Below are 17,824 nucleotides of genomic sequence, written 5' to 3' on the forward strand. Positions count from 1 at the left end.
ATCTACATACTGAGTCAAAAAACCTTCCTGCACGCTTTGTACAAAAACTGACCCCTCTAACGAGCTAGAGCTATAGCAGTTCCAATCAATATTAGTAAAGTTAAAGTCCCCCATAACAATTACCCTATTACTTTCATTCCTAACCAGGATCGTCTCCGCAATCCTTTCCTCAACCTCTCTAGAACTTTTAGGAGGTCTATAAAAGACTCCCAACAGGGTGACCTCTCCTCTCCTATTTCTAATCTCCACCCATACTACCTCAACAGACAAGTCCTCATCAAACTTCCTCTCTGACACTGTGATACAATCCTTGACTAATAATGCTACCCCTCCCCCCCTTCTACCTCCTTCTCTACTCCGACTGAAGCATTTGAACCCCGGAACCTGCAACAACCATTCCTGACCCTGCTCTATCCATGTCTCTGAAATGGCCACAACATCAAAGTCCCAGGTACTGATCCACGCTGCAAGTTCATCCACTTTATTGCGAATACTCCTGTTTGGTTGTTCCGATTGAACTAGAAGGATTTTGCAGGCTTCTGAAAGTTCTAGGTCTTCTGAAAACCCCAAGGTTGATTACACTCATTATAGCAAGTATATTTGTGATTGCTGACTATATCTAAAGTGGGTTTTAAGTCTGGAGGAAGAATGTTTTTTATTTGGAATTGAAATAGTGATAAGTTAGAAATTAGAGTTTTTTTTCACTTCAAAGATTGTTTAACTGTTAAGAGTTAAACTGCTTCATTTTGTTAGAGTTATACTTAAACTATGTTATGAATAAAGCTTGTTTAGTTAAAAGATCTCTAATATATCAGTAGAATTAATCCTCAAGTGAAGCATTCTTTCCTCATATTAATGCCAAAATAGAAAAGCTGTTGGAGTCTAGATTGCCTCCATAATATACATTCGGGTTCTAGTTTGGCTTCCTGACACTAGTTAAACTTCAGATGGAATATTGTGCATAGTGTTAAATGCGAAAATCTAAAAATCCAGAGTGGCATTTTGGATCCTCAGTTAATAGTGGCATACAATTTTGATTTGTTATACTATGAAAAATATCTGAACCAAAGAGGAATAGTTCAGTCTTTGTGTGAACAAGTAATAAAAAAAATTATTAATGTAGATGGAAAATGACAAATGATAAGAAAGACTATAATACTCACAAATACATTGATGAAAATACACAAACCACTTGGTTGCCAATTACCTATGTTCTCGGAAATCAGAGATGCCCCTTTGTTCCCAAACAACATACAATATTATATATCTTTATGAGATAAATCCAGCAAATAATTACCACAACAGGTTATGTGGCCGCATTTTGAAAAACTGTCTTCAGTTTCAGCAAAGGCAAAAGGCTATTTCCTTTTGGGAGACAGTTTCTACAGCTAGGTGTGGCTGGGATGGTGCTGCCACTGTGAGACTGTATCTGTCCTTTTCACTGTCAGTGTGGTATAGATCTATCATTCTTTCCCTGAGATATTATCTATCCTGTGGAGTCACCTATTGGCATGCATGGGCCACTTTCCTTATCTCTCCACTTTGAAATGACCTCTTTTATACTCCTTTCTTTTCTTCTCATCACATTGGTAAGCACTTGCTTTTCTAAGTGATATGCTGATTTGAATCTCAACATCTCTTCAGACATCTGCCATTTTTCATTTTTTTTACTTAATTTCATTTTTAATCTTAATTTCCACAATTCTTAACATGTTCCCTCTTTCTCAAAATGAAACCTCTTCACGTGAAAGACAATTTAATTTCTCAATTATTTTGTATCATTTCTATCTTATCAAACATCACAAAGATTTTTTAAAAATGCATTAACATGAAATATATCTCAACCTGCTGCAGTGAATGGAGGTTTTGCTGGTTGCCAAATCCTCCGACTTCATTGCAGTGGGAGCATGGTGTATATGGCCATTAAGGCCACAATGTTCACAATAGATTCTTTTAGACCTATAGAACATAGAACATTACAGCGCAGTACAGGCCCTTCGGCCCTCGATGTTGCACCGACTAGTGGAACCAATCTAATAACCCTCTAACCTAAACTATTCCAATATTACCCATATGTCTGTCCAATGACCATTTGAATGCCCTTGAAGTTGGCGAGTCCACTACTGCTGCAGGCAGAGCATTCCATGCCCTTACTACCCTCTGAGTAAAGAACCTATCTCTGACATCTGTCCTATATTCATCACCCCTCAATTTAAAGCTACGTCCCCTTGTGTTAGCCATCACCATCCGAGGAAAAAGGCTGTCACTGTCCACCCTACCTAATCCTCTGATTATCATGTATGATGTGATAAGGCACCCATGATGAGGCTTTCTCTCTTGACCAAGTAAATGTTTTTCAAACTAAACAATTGTAGTAACAAACTCCATCTAAGTAGCCGGATTTCATTTTTGAAATCTCTCCAGAAATTTTAGGGAATTAGGATCTGTATATGTGATTGTTTCTGCTGATTTACTGGTAACATAAATCTCCAATTTTGTAATGTCAATGTCAGACTTAAAGACTCTTTTTCTATTGTAGAGTACTCTGTTTATGATTTAATTTCCTTGAGAAATACCCCACATGCTTCCGAATTCCTGTAACAACGTAGCTACTATACCAATGTCACTAGCATCCATCAGCCAGTTTAAACTATTGTCAAATTTGGTGCAGCTAACACTGGCTTTGTTGTCAACACAGATTTTAAATGTTGAAATTGCGTTTGGCAGTCCTTCATCCAGTTAAACTTCTTGTTCTCCTTCAAAGTTCTGTTTGAAGTGCTACCAGACTGTAAGTTCAGCATGAATTTAGGATAAAATCCAATAATTCCCAGAAATCTTAAAGTCTTTTTTCTTGTGGCAAATTCTGGAAAATCTCAAATGGCCTGTATTTTCACATCTTCTGGAGCCATTTGACCATATCCCATATGCTCTAAATATAAAATTTAAATTTTAGCAAATTCGCTTTTTGCCAAATTCATGACTAGATTACCTTCTTTTAAATTTTCTAAGGGTGTTTTTAAGTGTTGCAGAAATTCTTCCCTACTTCAAATAAATGCCGATAAATCATCAATATAGACTGCACATTGACACAATACTTGAATAAATTTATTATTTAGCTTCCAAAATATTATGGACGTATTCTTCATCCTGAACAGCATCTTCAAATTGATAGCATCTATTTGGCACCATAGAACATAGAAAAATTACAGCACAAGCAGGCCCTTCGGCCCACAAGCTGCATCAAACATCTCTACCTACTAGGCTTACCTATAACCCTCAATCCTGCTCATCCGGAAGTCTCTTAAAAGACCCTATCGAATCCGCCTCCAGCCAATTCCACGTACCCACCACCCTCTGAACAAAAAACTTACCCCTGACATCTCCTCTGTACCTACTCCCCAGCACCCTAAACCTGTATCCTCTTGCGGCAGCCATTTTGGCCCTGGAAAAAACCCTCTGAGAATCCAGCCGATCAATACCTCTCAACATCTTATACACCTCTATCAGGTCACCTCTCATTCTTCTTCTCTCCAAGGAGAAAAGACTGAGCTCTCTCAACCATGAATGCTGAAATTTCCTTTTTCCTCTCAGAAAAAGTTATTTGCTATACCTTTAGCAAGTCTATTTTTGTGATAAATTTAGACTGTCCAACTGTTTCAATATAATCCTCCAATCCTAGGCATAGGAAGCGAATCCCTCTAGGTGATGGCTCCGCTTTCCTGTAGTCCACATAAAGTCTTGGTGTTCCACAAGGTTTCAATACTATTAAGATCCATGAACTTCAATTACTAGAACTCGATTCAATAAAGTCATTTTGGGGCACACATAAGAACATAAGAACATAAGAAATAGGAGCAGGAGTAGGCCATCTAGCCCTTCGAGCCTGCCCCGCCATTCAATAAGATCATGGCTGATCTGTCGCTGCTCAGTTCCACTTTCCCACCCTCTCCCCATAACCCTTAATCCCCTCTCTTATCAAAAACCCATCAACCCGCGTCTTAAAAATATTTAGCGAGGCAGCCTCCACCACTTCAACGGGCAGAGAATTCCAGAGATTCACCACCCTTTGAGTGAAGAAGTTCCTCCTCAACTCCGTTCTAAACCGCCCCCCTTTTATCTTGAGGCTGTGCCCCCTAGTCCTACGGTTTTTTTTGAGCGGGAAGAGTCTCTCCACCTCTATCCTACCCATCCCATTCATCATCTTATACGTCTCAATGAGATCTCCCCTCATTCTTCTAAACTCTAACGAGTACAAGCCTAGTTTATTCAGCCTCTCCTCATAGCTCAACCCCCTCAACTCCGGTATCAGCCTAGTAAACCTCCTCTGCACTCCCTCCAAGGCCAAAATATCTTTGCGCAGGTGCGGCGCCCAAAACTGCACACAGTACTCCAGCTGCGGCCTCACCAATGCCCTATACAGCTGCAGCAAGACCTCCCTACTTTTATATTCAATCCCCCTCGCTATGAAGGCCAGCATCCCATTCGCCTTCCTGACCACCTGCTGCACCTGCAAGCTGGGTTTTTGCGACTCATGCACAAGGACCCCGAGGTCCCTCTGCACCGTCGCCTGCTGCAGTTTTTCGCCCCGTAAGTAATAGTCCTTCCTACCATTCTTCCTACCAAAGTGGACTACCTCACACTTGCCAACATTAAATTCCATTTGCCATTTCCTGGCCCATTCGCCCAGCCTATCTAGATCCTTCTGCAGAGTCTCCACACCCTCCGCACAATTTGCCGTTCCCCCAATCTTGGTGTCATCAGCAAATTTCGACACCCTACACTCGGTTCCCTCCTCCAGATCATCTATATAAATGGTAAAAAGCTGAGGCCCCAGCACCGACCCCTGGGGCACTCCACTAGTCACCATCCGCCAATCCGAATAGCACCCGTTGACCCCCACTCTCTGCCTCCTATTTGACAACCAATCCTCTATCCACGCTAACACCCTACCCCCAACTCCATGTCCCTTGACCTTCTGCAATAACCTCTTGTGAGGTACTTTGTCAAACGCCTTCTGAAAATCTAGAAAGACCACATCCACCGGCTCTCCTCTATCCACCGCCCTAGACACATCCTCATAGAACTCCAGTAAATTTGTCAGACACGACTTCCCTTTAATGAAACCGTGCTGCGTCTGCTCTATCAAGCAATTCCCTTCAAGATGCCTCGCAATTTCCTCCTTAATGACAGATTCTAACATTTTACCTACCACAGACGTTAAACTAACCGGCCTATAATTCCCCGCCTTTTGCCTGGCACCCTTCTTAAACAACGGCGTAACATTAACCATTTTCCAATCATCCGGCACTTCCCCGGAATCCAGCAACGTCTGGAAAATAACCACCAAGGCATCCACTATCACCTCCGCCATTTCTTTCAGAACCCTCGGATGCATTCCATCCGGTCCTGGGGACTTGTCCACAATCAGCCCCTCCAGTCTGTCGAGCACCGCCTCTCTAGTAACAGTAATGTCATTAAGACCCTCCAATCCTACCACCTTTCCATCGCTAACACCCGGCAAATTATTCACGTCCTCCTCCGTGAAGACAGAAACAAAAAAGTTATTCAATACCTTAGCCATATCCCCATCCCCTACCACTAGGTCCCCTTTCTCATCCTCTAAAGGACCAACATTCACCCTAGCCAGCCTCTTCCTTTTTATATATTTATAAAAACTCTTGCTATCCTTTTTTATATTAAGCGCTAGCCCAGCTTCATAGTTTCATTCAGTTTCCTTCTGTGTTTGTGATACCTTTGCTGGATTTAATCTATAACGGAACAGCTTTATGAGAACAGTTCCACCCAAACTACATTGTGCATCGCTAACTCCGTTCTACCTGATTTATTTCCACAAATACACTTATAAGACTGCAGCAACTTTTCCAATTTGCTATGGCTCTCATTTGGAAGATATCAGTTGTTTCCATTTTCTATTACTTCCTTGTCACCCAAATGAATTAGAAGAAAGTCACTGTCAGGATTTAGCACTGCCTCTTATCTATGCTTCATGACTACTAAGCTCTTATAACTGTTTTTATCCCTTCTATCCCAATACCTCTTTAGCATATTAGTATGACATACTGTGTGAAATTTACATGTATCTGTTGTGTACACCAGATAATTTATTTCACTTAATTTATTTTCCATTTGATATGATCCACTATATCTAGCTTTTACTGATTCACCCAATACAATTAAAAGCATTCAGATCTTCTCTCCTTTACAAAACTACTAGGCTGTGCTTTCCTATCAGCCATTGTTTTCATTTCCTGCTGTGCTATCTTTAAATGTTTCCTTTCAATCTCTCAAACCCTATTCAGTCTTTCTCCACAATTTGACATAAAGCCCAAAACTGTAGTCTCTGATTTCTTACTTAACAAATTTTCTTGGATTAATCTCAGTCCTCTAACCTCATGTCCATAGACCAATTCAAAGAAAGTAAATCGTATAGAATAGGCTAGGAAGTTGCAATAAATCATAAAAGTCTACGATAGATCTGGCCCAAAAGGTGAAATTCTAAATTGGGGCTAGGCCAATTTTGATGGAATCAGGCAGGAACTTTCAAAAGTTAATTGGGGGAGTCTGTGGGAAGGCAAAGGGATGTCTAATCAGTGGCAGACTTTCAAAGTGTGTCAACCAGGGTTCAGGGTAAACACATTCCTCTTAGAGTGAAGAGCAATGCTGGCAGAAGTAGGGAACCCTGGATGACTCGGGATATTGAAGCCCTGGTCAAGAAGAAGAAAGAGGCACGTGACATGCATAGGCAGCTGAAATCAAGTTATTCCCTTGAAGAGTATAGGGGATGGAGGAGTAGAGTTAAGAGAGAATTCAGGAGGGCAAAAAGGGGACATGAGATTGTTTGGCAGATAAGGCAAAGGAGAATCCAAAGAGCCTCTACAAATACATAAAGGGCAAAAGAGTAACAAGGGAGAGAGTAGGGCCTCTTAAGGATCAACAAGGTCATCTGTGTACAGATCGACAAGAGATGAGTGAGATCCTAAATGAATATTTCTCATCAGTATTTATTATTGAGAAAAGCATGGGTGCTAGGAAATAAATAGTGATGTCTTGAGGAGTGTACATGTTACAGAGAAGGAGGTGCTGGAAGTCTTGAAGTGCATCAAAGTAGATAAATCAAGGGGACCTGATGAAGTGTATCCCAGGACATTGTGGGAGGCTAGGGAGGAAATTGCGGGTCCCCTAGCTGAGATATTTGAGTAGACACAGTAAAAAGTCTGACAACACCAGGTTTAAGTCCAACCGATTTATTTGATAGTAAATCCACTAGCTTTCGAGGTTACCCTCTTTGTCAGGTTTTTACTGTGTTTACCCCAGTCCAATGCCGGCATATCCACATCGAGATATTTGAATCATTGATAGTCACGGGAGAGGTGCCTGAAGATTGGAGAGTGGCAAATGTTGTGCCTTTATTTAAAAAGGGCTGCAGGGAAAAACCTGGGAACTACAGGCCAGTGAGCCTCACATCTATGGTGGGTAAATTGTTGACAGATATTTTGCGAGACAGGATCTACAGGCATTTAGAGATGCAAGGACTAATTAGAGACAGTCAGCATGGCTTTGTGAGTGAAAAATCACGTCTCACAAATTTGATTGAGTTTTTTGAAGGGATAACCAAGAAGGTAGATGAGAGCAGTGCAGCTGATGTTATCTACATGGACCTTAGCAAGCCTTTGACAGGTTGTTGCATAAGTTAAATCACACAGGATCCAGGGTGAGGATAAAAAATTGGTTTCTTGATAGAAGCCAGAGGATGGTTGTACAGAGTTGTTTTTCAAACTGGAGGCCTGTGACCAGTGGTGTGCCTCAGGGATCAGTGCTGGATCCACTGTTATTTATCATTTATATTAATGATTTGGATGAGAATATAGGAGGCATGGTTAGTGAATTTGCAGATAACAGTAAGATTGGTGGCATAGTGGACAGTGATGAAAGTTATTTTGATCAATTGGGCCAGTGGGCTGACAAGTGGCAGATGGAGTTTAATTTAGACAAATGCAAGGTGATGCATTTTGGTAGATTGAACCAGGGCAGGACTTATTCAGTTAATGGTAGGGCATTGGGGAAAGTTACAGAACAAAGAGATCTAGGGGTATATGTTCATAGCTCCTTGAAAGCAGAGTCACAGGTGGACAGAGTGGTGAAGAAGGCATTTGGCACCCTTAGTTTCATCGGTCAGAACACTGAATACAGGAGTTGGAATTTCTTGATGAAGTTGTACAAGACATTGGTAAGGCCACACTTGGAATACTGTGTGCAATTCTGGTTACCCTATTATAGAAAGGGTATTATTAAACTAGAAAGAGTGCAGAAAAAGTTTACTGGGATGCTACCAGGACTTGATGGTTTGAGTTAAAAAAAGAGGCTGGATAGACTGGGACTTTTTTCTCCGGAGCGTAGAAGGCTGAGGGGTGATCTTATAGAGGTTTATAAAATCATGAGGGGCATAGATCAGCTAGATAGTCAATATCTTTTCTCAAAGGTAGGGGAGTCTAAAACTAGAGGGTTTAAGGTGAGAGGGGAGAGATACAAATGTGTCCAGAGTCCAATTTTTTCACACAGAGTGTGGTGAGTGTCTGGAATTAGCTGCCAGAGGTAGTAGTAGAGGCGGGTACAATTTTGTCTTTTAAAAGCATTTAGATAGTTACATGGGTGTGATGGGTATAGAGGGCCAAATGCAGGCAATTGGGATTAGCTTAGGGATTTTTCTAAAAAAAGGCCAGCAAGGACAAATTGGGCTGAATGGCCTGTTTCCATGCTGTAAACCTGTATGACTCTATGACTCTACTCGTTTGGTGAGCCAGTCAGAAACAATGGGCCAAATGGCTTCCTTCTGCACCATAACAATTCTGAGTGTGTTAGGATGTCATTAATTACTTGCAAGATGACATGATGGACAGGCAAGTGACTGATTGAATTTTAGCTATGGAAGTGTACACTGGATACGTATCTCCTGACTTTGCAATTTGTGCATGTACTTCAGCAGAAATATAAGAGATGAAAAAGGGAGAAGGAATGACATAACTGATTAAGAAAGACAGTGTTGACTTGGAACGAGGATATCATGGAAAGTGCGGAGATGGCATTTTGGAAGGTTTGACATACTAAAGGAGGGCTAACACAGATGTGTAAAAGGTACATCAAATTGGACTAAGCCAATTTGTTGACAAAGTTGTTGAAGATAGGGGTTTGGACATTGGAAGATGAGACTATGAAGTTTTCCAAAAGGGAATGTTATCGGCACATGTGTGGAATAAGATTACAGGTTTTCAGGACATAGAGCGGTGGCTTGTGAGTAATTTAAATATCGCATAGAGAACTGCCATGCCTCTTTCAGTGCCTTAATGACTTGATAACATATTTGTTCATTGACTGTAATTAATGACATTCCACATGGACCTGAATTATAAAACTAGTTGTTTACGCTTTGCTATAAATAAGGCATTCATTTCAACATGTAATCCCACAGTGTCAGCGGGAGCCTTATATCCTACATTAATAGAGTTTGCGAAAAGGAAGGGGAAGGATTGATCAGAATCATTAATCATCAGATTGGAACGTTACAATAATGGATCGGTGTAATTCCATAGTCGATTTGATAACACATGGACTGTTAAGTATCCAGACCATTTATTATCCACTTCTTGCTGTTGTTGGTGTTTCTGGTAAGTGGTAAGTGGATGTTATTCATTCTGTCTCTATATCACACATTATTACTTTTCGTACTTCCCCTCCCTTCTCTAGGTATTTCCAGTTGCAAGTTTAAATATACAACCATCAGTATGTCACCTCTGTTTAACTGCTATTTATGTTCTCTTCCCTGCTTAGTCATATACCTGATTAGATAAAAACAGAAGAACATTAGAACAGAAGGACATAAGAACATAAGAACTAGGAACAGGAGTAAGCCATCTGACCCTCGAGCCTGCTCCACCATTCAATAAGATCATGGCTGACCTTTTTGTGGACTCAGCTCCATTTACCCACCTGCTCACCATGACCTTTAATTCCTGTACTGTTCAAAAATTTATCTATCCTTGCCTTAAAAACATTCAATGAGGTAGCCTCAACTGCTTTGCTGGGCAGGGAATTCCATAGATTCACAAGTCTTTTTGTGAAGACATTCCTCCTCAACTCAATCCTAAATCTGCTTCTCTTTATTTTGGGGCTATGCGCCCTAGTTCTAGTTTCACCCAGCAGTGAAAACAACTTCCTTGCTTCTATCTTATCTATTTCCTTCATAATTTTATATGTTTCTATAAGATCTCCCCTCATTTTTCTGAATTCCATTGAGTATAGCCCCTGTCTACTCAGTCTCTCCTCATAAGCCAACCCTCTCCACTCCAGAATCAATCTGGTGAATCTCCTCTGCACCCTCTCCAGTGGCAGTATATCCTTTCTCAAGTAAGGAGACCAAACTGTATACAGTACACCAGGTGTACTGTGGCCTCACCAGCACCTTATCCAGCTGCAACATAATCTCACTCTTTTTAAATTCCATCCCTATAGCAATGAAGGACAAAATTCCATTTGCCTTCTTAATTACCTGCTGCACTTGCAAACCAACTCCTTGATATTCCTGCACAAGGACACCCAGGTCCCTCTGCACAGCAGCGTGTTGCAATTTTTTACCATTTAACTAATAGTCCATTTTGCTGTTATTCATACCAAAATGGATAACATCACATTTACTAACATTATAGTCCATCTGCCAGGCACTCACTCACTCACTTAAGACTATATATATATATCCCTTTGCGGACTTTCGTCTGCACACTTTACTCTGCCACCCATCTTAGTGTCATTTGCAAATTTTGACACACTACACTTAGTCCTCAACTCCAAAATCATCTATGTAAGTTGTAAACAATTGTGGTCCCAAAACTGATCCCTCAAGCACACCACTAGTCACTGGTCACCAACCAGAAAAACACCCATTTAACCCCACTCTCTGCTTTCTGTTAGTTTAACCAATCCTCTATCCATGCTAATACATTACCGTAACACCGTGCACCTTTATCTTATGTAGCAGTCTTTGGTGCAGCACCTTGTCAAATGCCTTTTGAAAATCCAGATGCACCACATCCACAGGTTCCCCATTGTCCACTGCCCATGTAATATTCTCAAAGAATGCCATCAAATTAGTCAAATATAACATTCCCTTCATGAACCCATGCTGCATCTTACCTATGGCTCAATTTATGTCCAGATGTCTTGCTATTTCTTCCTTGACAATAGATTCAAGCATTTTCCCTACTTCAGAAGTTAAGCTAACCGGTCTATAGGTACCTGCCTTTTGTCTGTCTCCTTTTTTAAACCATGGTGTCACATTTGGTGTTGTCCAATCTGTGGGAACCACCCCAGCGTCCAGCGAATTTTGGTAAATTACGACTAGTGCATTTGCCATTTCTCCTGCCAATTCTTTTAGTACCCTGGCATGCATTTAATCAGGACCAGGAGACTTGTCCACCTTTAGCCCCCATTAACTTGCCCAACATGACTTCTTTCATGATAATGATAGCTTCTAGGTTCTCACCTGCCATAGCCCTCCTGTCATCAATTCTTGGCATGTTATTTGCGTCTTCCACTGTAAAGACCGACACAAAATACCTGTTCAATGCCTCAGTGATTTTCTCATTTCCAATTATTACATTCTCCTTCTCATTCTCTAAAGGACCAATGTTTACTTTAGCCACTCTTTTTCAGTTTATATATTTGTAGAAACTTTTGCTATCTGTTTTTATATTCTCAGCTGGTTTACTCTCATAATCCACCTTACTTTTCTTCATAGTTTTTTTTCGTGGCTTTCTGCTGGCCTTTAAAATTTTCCAATCCTCTAGGTCTTTGCCACTTTGTACGCATTTTCTTTCAATTTGATGCCCTCCTTTATTTCCATTAGATATTCATAACTCTCTGCATCGAGTTAGGAATGATCTGAACCATATTTAAATGTAATCCGATTCCTCTGTGTACTATCTGCTCCTTGGTCTGTCCTTCCTGTTAAGAAGTTATATTCAGCTAATAAATATATTAATATTTCACGTCATCTTACTTTTTTCCCATTTACTCTGGCAGATGTTGTTTGCTAGGAGGTCCAGTAAACCTCTCAATATTTAATTCTTAATCTGTTTAATGTTCTGATCCACAAATGTATCCTTCACTCCTCAGCGCGTTTGGCGCCACTGGTAAATATTTTTAATAGCCGTTAATTTTAGAGCCATGTGCATTGAGTTATGTTCTTGTCATTTGCCCTCATATAATTGCTTTGTCTGTTGTAACTGTTGCTTGTGGCATGCATTTGAAGTTCTTATTTATGCCTTTATATTCAACTAAAGCTTTCGCATTGTGTCGAGATTAACTTAAATAGTGAATAAGGCAATAATTGTGTACGTTTGTGCTTATGTGTGCAGTGTAAAAAACCACAAGGGAAATTCTGATGGAATTTCAAAATTAATAGACAATACTTTGGATCCTATTGATGTTTGATGCGGCACGTCGCAAATTGTGGCATACACTGGATTCTCTATAACTGTGCCTGTGTTTATGGTCATCATTTTCGTGTTGAGGTGTTCACGGAGTGGCACTGGCAATGTACTTATTCACAAGAGGTACCTGGAAATTTGTCAACATTTACAAAGGAGACCGTCTGTATTTACAAATATCACTGGGAATGCGTCAGTATTAGCAGGGGGTTTATGTGAGTTATCAGAATTTCCCGGAAATCCCTGACGACCAGTGTGTATAGAATGTTTCTGGGCGAGAGTCAACCTTCATATGACAAGCATGAATTTGAGTCAGCGAAGTTATGATTGAGTGAATATGTGTTCCCAGGCTAATGCTGCTATTTAATGTTTTTGTGTAAGGAGCAGCAAATTCAGGACCTTTGTAGGATGTCGCTATAATGATACATCCCACAGTGAAACATTCTGGACCTAAATGAGGATTTATGTATGGAAGATGGAGAAATAGCTGAGGTAGTAACTAAGTACTTATTATCTATCTTTCCAAAGTAAGAGACCCAGGCCAAGTCATAATGAAAGTGAAGGTAATTCAAACATTTGAAGGATTTACCTTGAAAAGAACGTGGTATTGGTCAGGTATCTGTGCTTAAAGATTATAAGGCACCAGGAGCAGGTTAGATGCATCAAAGGGTGATGAGAGAAGTGAGAGTGGAAACTGACCACAATGCTCCAGTCTTCCATAGATTCAAGGATGGTTCATGAAGACTGGAGAATGGAAATGTTCAAACCTTCTTCAAAAATGGGTATAAAGTTAAACTCAGCAAGTGTGGTCATTCAGTTGAACTGAGGTTATGGGGAAGTGTCTAGAAAAGATAATTTTGAACAAAGATAGTTGTCATCTGCACACATGCAGCGAAATTAAGAAAAGCCTGCATGGATATTTTGAGGTCAAATTGTGCTTAACTAAGTTCCTGGAGATTTTTTGTGAGATAAAGAAAAGGTTTGATGAGGGTACTGTTGTTGACAAGTGGTGTAAATGAACCTTCAAAATACATTTGATAGAGAGCATGAAGGGTACATTAGTGAGCAAAATTATAGCTCATGGAATTACAAGGAATAAGGACATCATGAATATGAAAGTGGCAGAATGACCACAAACAGGAGAAGATTGGTTAATGAATGTTTTTCAGACTGGAGGATAGTTTGCAATGGAATTCCCCAGAAGTCTGGGCTTAATGACCTCGATCTTAATGTATAATGCGAACTTTCAAAATTTGCAAATAATGAGAAACTTGGTAGTATTGTCCACAAGTCAGGCACATCATGGAATACTTTCCCTTTCCCTGCATGAATGAAGCTCCAATAACACTCTAGAAACTTAATACCATCCGTGAGGGCAGTTCTACATTGGAAAAAGTAATTGCAGTTTGAATTAGAAACATTCTTTTTCACATAGCATGATTAGGGATCTGAAATGCACTGCTTGGGAGTCTGCTGGAGGCAATGAAGAGGGAACTGCATTGTTACTTGTAAGGAAGAATGTACAGAGCTAAATTGAGAAGTTGAGGAAGCAACATTTTGGTAAATTGTTCCCATGGAAAGCCAACACAAATGAAATGAGCCAAATGGTCTCCTTCTATATGGTAATAATTCATGGTGGCACAGTGGTTAGCACTGCTGCCTCACAGCACCAAGGACCCAGGTTCAAATCCCAGCTATGTGGAGTTTGCACATTCTCCCTATGTCAGTGTGGATTTCCTCTGGGTGCTCTGGTTTCCTCCCACACTCCAGAGACATGCCGGTTAGGTGAATTGGCCATGGTAAATTCTCCTTTAGTGTACCTGAACAGGCACCGGGTTATGGTGACTACAGGATTTTCACATTAACTTCATTGCAGCGTGAATGTAAGCCTACTTGTGACGAATAAATAAATTTTAATTTGTTTTAATTCTGTGATTCTTCATATATGCATAATGTTTACAATGGAACCAGTCTCTGTGTGCCTGTTGTGAGGAGGTAATGAAATGTGGTAGTAGTTACAATGATTGCAGGGACAGAATTACTTTGATGTGAGCTTACCAATGGATTTATTTACAGATGCAATATTTACTGGTGCAAGATATAGTAATTGAACAAGAAGATAAAACACTGTGCTCATACTGACAGGGAATGTTGAAATTATAATTAAAATCATGGAGAATCTATAATTATCTATCACATGTAGAAATGGGAGAAATTTAAACAAATTTCACAAGTTAATTCAGAGATATTACTTTTTTTTAACATTGTGATTTGAGTATAACTGAATTCTTAGAAATTGTTAAATCATTTTTTTTTCCTTACACTGATCATTGCATTAACTCTGTGTCCAAACATAAAACACTTTCATTGTTACAATCATCAAATCAAATGTTTGGATATTGCAAAACTATATGAGTTTACAGCTGAAATCTATTAAATATCCATTTTTGTTGTCTATGATGTTTGATGTCTCTGCACTTGTTTCTTCCTTACAGTTAACTTAGTGACTATTGTGATCCTATCTCGTGGAAAGTGTGGTCTGTCCAAATGTGTCATTCACTACCTGGTCGCCATGGCAGCAATGGATCTTTTGGTCATTATCACTGATCTTTCACTGAGGCGGATTCCAATTACTTATCCAAGACAGTTTATTTTCATGAAATCTATTCCTATATGTAATATTCATGCTGTCCTGATGTATACAGTCACAGACTGTTCTGTCTGGTTCACTGCTAGTTTTACCTTTGATCGATTTATGACCATTTGCTGTCAGAAACTGAAAACAAAGTATTGCACTGCAAAATCAGCACTGGTGATTCTGGGAACAATAACTCTGCTATTCTTTTTGAAGAACATTTTTTGGTACTTTATGTTCACTGGTGAATATTGGATCAGTAATGCACCCTGGTTTTGTTATTTAAATGGAGCTGTCAATTCACAGCTGTGGGGGGCAATTGAATTCCTTCATTATATTATAACTCCAGGGCTTCCATTTATTCTGATTGTGTTGCTCAATGCTTTAACTATCAGACACATTTTAGTGGCCAGCAGAGCCCGAAAGAGACTTCGGCTTCACAATAGTGAGGTCCAACACAATGATCCTGAAATGGAGAGCCGGAAGAAATCCATGGTTTTACTCTTTGCTTTGTCAGGAAATTTCATCCTGTTATGGGCAATATATATGGTATATTCTATATGGAGCAGAATGCGGTGGCTGAGCTATCAACATGTCTACCTTCCTTGGTTTTTGATCGAAATTGGATTCATGCTCCAGCTACTGAGTTGCTGCACAAACACTCTTATTTATGTTGTGACCCGAACTAAGTTCAGGGAGCAGCTGAAGCAGGTAGTGAGGTATCCCTATAAAGCAATTGTTCAGTTAATTCACTAAGAATTTAGGGGTTTTCAGCATCCAGAGCTATTTGCATTCTACAGGGACATTGAAACACAATTATACACTGTGAAACACAGTCAATTATTTCTAATTGTGAAACACAATTAGAAATAATTGACAGCAAATTGTAATAAGTATTAACAAAGTGAAAGTGACAAATAAAACATTTCATAGTTAATTGAAACAGTGAATTTGGCAAAAATGTCACAGAACCAATTGTAGACATGATCATGCTTGCAGAGTAAACAACCATCCCACCACCACATCAACAGTTCCATATATAGTACGCTACATAGTTCCATTACACACTTTCTGAAAGGGACAGAACTTGTCAGATGGAGGAAAAACAATCCAGAGTCTTCTTCTATGCACTTCTAATTGCATAGAGGAATCGTGATACTAAAGAAACAAATCTTCTCCATTGCCCCAGCATATATCACAATAGCAGTTACTGACCACAGCCTCTGTACTGTGCCATTAAACACATGCAGGGCAGGTCCAATATTAATTAGATAAAGAACACAATCATCGCTACATTTTTCCATAATGCTGGCTGGAATTTTCCGAACTCATCCAAAGTTGGAATTCTCCTATCCAACTGCAGTGAATGGAGATTTGGCTGAGTGCCAACTTGTTTGTTCTTGTTGGTAGCGAAGTGTGTGAGAATTCCAGCCACGAATGGCCTAGTTATGGATATGATCTCTCTTAGTAGCATCCAATGTAACAATCCTGGACTTACAATCTGAAGACATGGAATGGAGTTTAATGTATGCAACAGGAGAAAAAGTGGAAGTTGGCGGCTCTGAAGTCCCATGTTCCTATGAGACCCACTCACTTGTTGTAGATGAATGGGAAGCCCTGTGGTTTGTCTCTGGGAGGTGCCATTCTTTACTATCAGTCACTGATCTGGACTCATCAAGCTTCCCATGGATTTGTATGTCTAAGGGTGGAAATTCTTCTCCTAAGACCTTCCAGCCAATTAAAGTATGATAGTTCTGCTATACTACTTTGAGGATCATCACTATAAATGAGGGCAGGTTAGGGGACACAGTAAGAGGGTCGGTACTGCGGAGGAAGAGGGGTTTTAGAAGCATGGGCATGGATGATTTTCAACAGGACCTCTTGCCAAAGCTTCATCCCTGGATTGAGCAAAGTGCCTGAAAACTGAAAATTTCCCCAACACTGGTCCCCAAAAAACCCAAAAGGGTTTGCTGGGTGGTGTTTCCATGTGGTGCATTCCCAACATCAGGGGCAATGATTTGATTAACTGGCTCTTAAGCTTATTTAAGATATCAACTGACCGCTGCATGGGAGGAATGCTCTTCAACTTTCCTACCCAAAGCTAGATTCAAGAGGAGACAGGAAGGCGTAGAGTAACCAGCCCACCTTCTCCTGTACCATCAACTGTTCCTCTCCTAAACCCTTCTCGAGGGGGGCATTCAGTTCTGCACATGATTTCAAATATCAGGCTGGAAGCTGGGGAATTTAAATACAATCCATCACATTAAACCTGGAATTAAATATGTTTGCATCAATATTGGCGACCAAGAAATACTGGATAGTTATGAAAGCCTGTGCCGCTAATGGCCTTTTGGGGAAAAAACTATTGTTTTTAAATAGTTTTTGTCTTAAATGACAAAGATGATAGATGAGGGAAAGGCAGTCCGTGTTCTATACACGGACTTCAGTAAAGCCTTTGACAAGGTACTTCATGCTAGACTGTACAAAAGCTGAAGTCACACAGGATGAGAACAGAGCTGACAAGATGGTTACGGAACTGGCTTGGGCATAGAACAGAAAGAAATCCCACAACACCAGCTTAAAGTCCAAACAGGTTTATTTGTAGCAAAAGCCGCAAGCTTTCGGGACAGCCAGTCCCTTCATCAGGTGGCTGGGAATAGAAGACAGAGGGTGGCTGTGGAGGGGTGCT

The 17,824-nt window shown here is 40.2% G+C and overlaps 1 protein-coding gene across 1 annotated transcript; it reads left to right on the plus strand.

Moving 5' to 3' along the window:
• The first annotated feature begins 9,586 nt into the window (after positions 1-9,586).
• Positions 9,587-15,891, plus strand: LOC145341717 (putative G-protein coupled receptor 139). The gene is made up of 2 exons (XM_080186583.1): positions 9,587-9,683; positions 14,996-15,891. The coding sequence occupies exons 1-2, from the start codon at positions 9,587-9,589 to the stop codon at positions 15,889-15,891; spliced, it is 993 nt and encodes a 330-aa protein (XP_080042709.1).
• Positions 15,892-17,824: the final 1,933 nt, after the last annotated feature.

This window comes from Carcharhinus amblyrhynchos, chromosome 4 (genome assembly GCF_965287045.1).
Source record: "Carcharhinus amblyrhynchos chromosome 4, sCarAmb.v2.hapA, whole genome shotgun sequence".
NCBI lineage: Eukaryota > Metazoa > Chordata > Chondrichthyes > Carcharhiniformes > Carcharhinidae > Carcharhinus > Carcharhinus amblyrhynchos.

Excerpts from the sequence above, each read along its gene's own strand:
- LOC145341717 (XM_080186583.1), top strand. The coding sequence starts at position 9,587 with ATGGATCGGTGTAATTCCATAGTCGATTTGATAACACATGGACTGTTA. Across the intron at positions 9,684-14,995 it reads TGCTGTTGTTGGTGTTTCTG|TTAACTTAGTGACTATTGTG; the intron begins GTAAGTGGTAAG and ends TCTTCCTTACAG.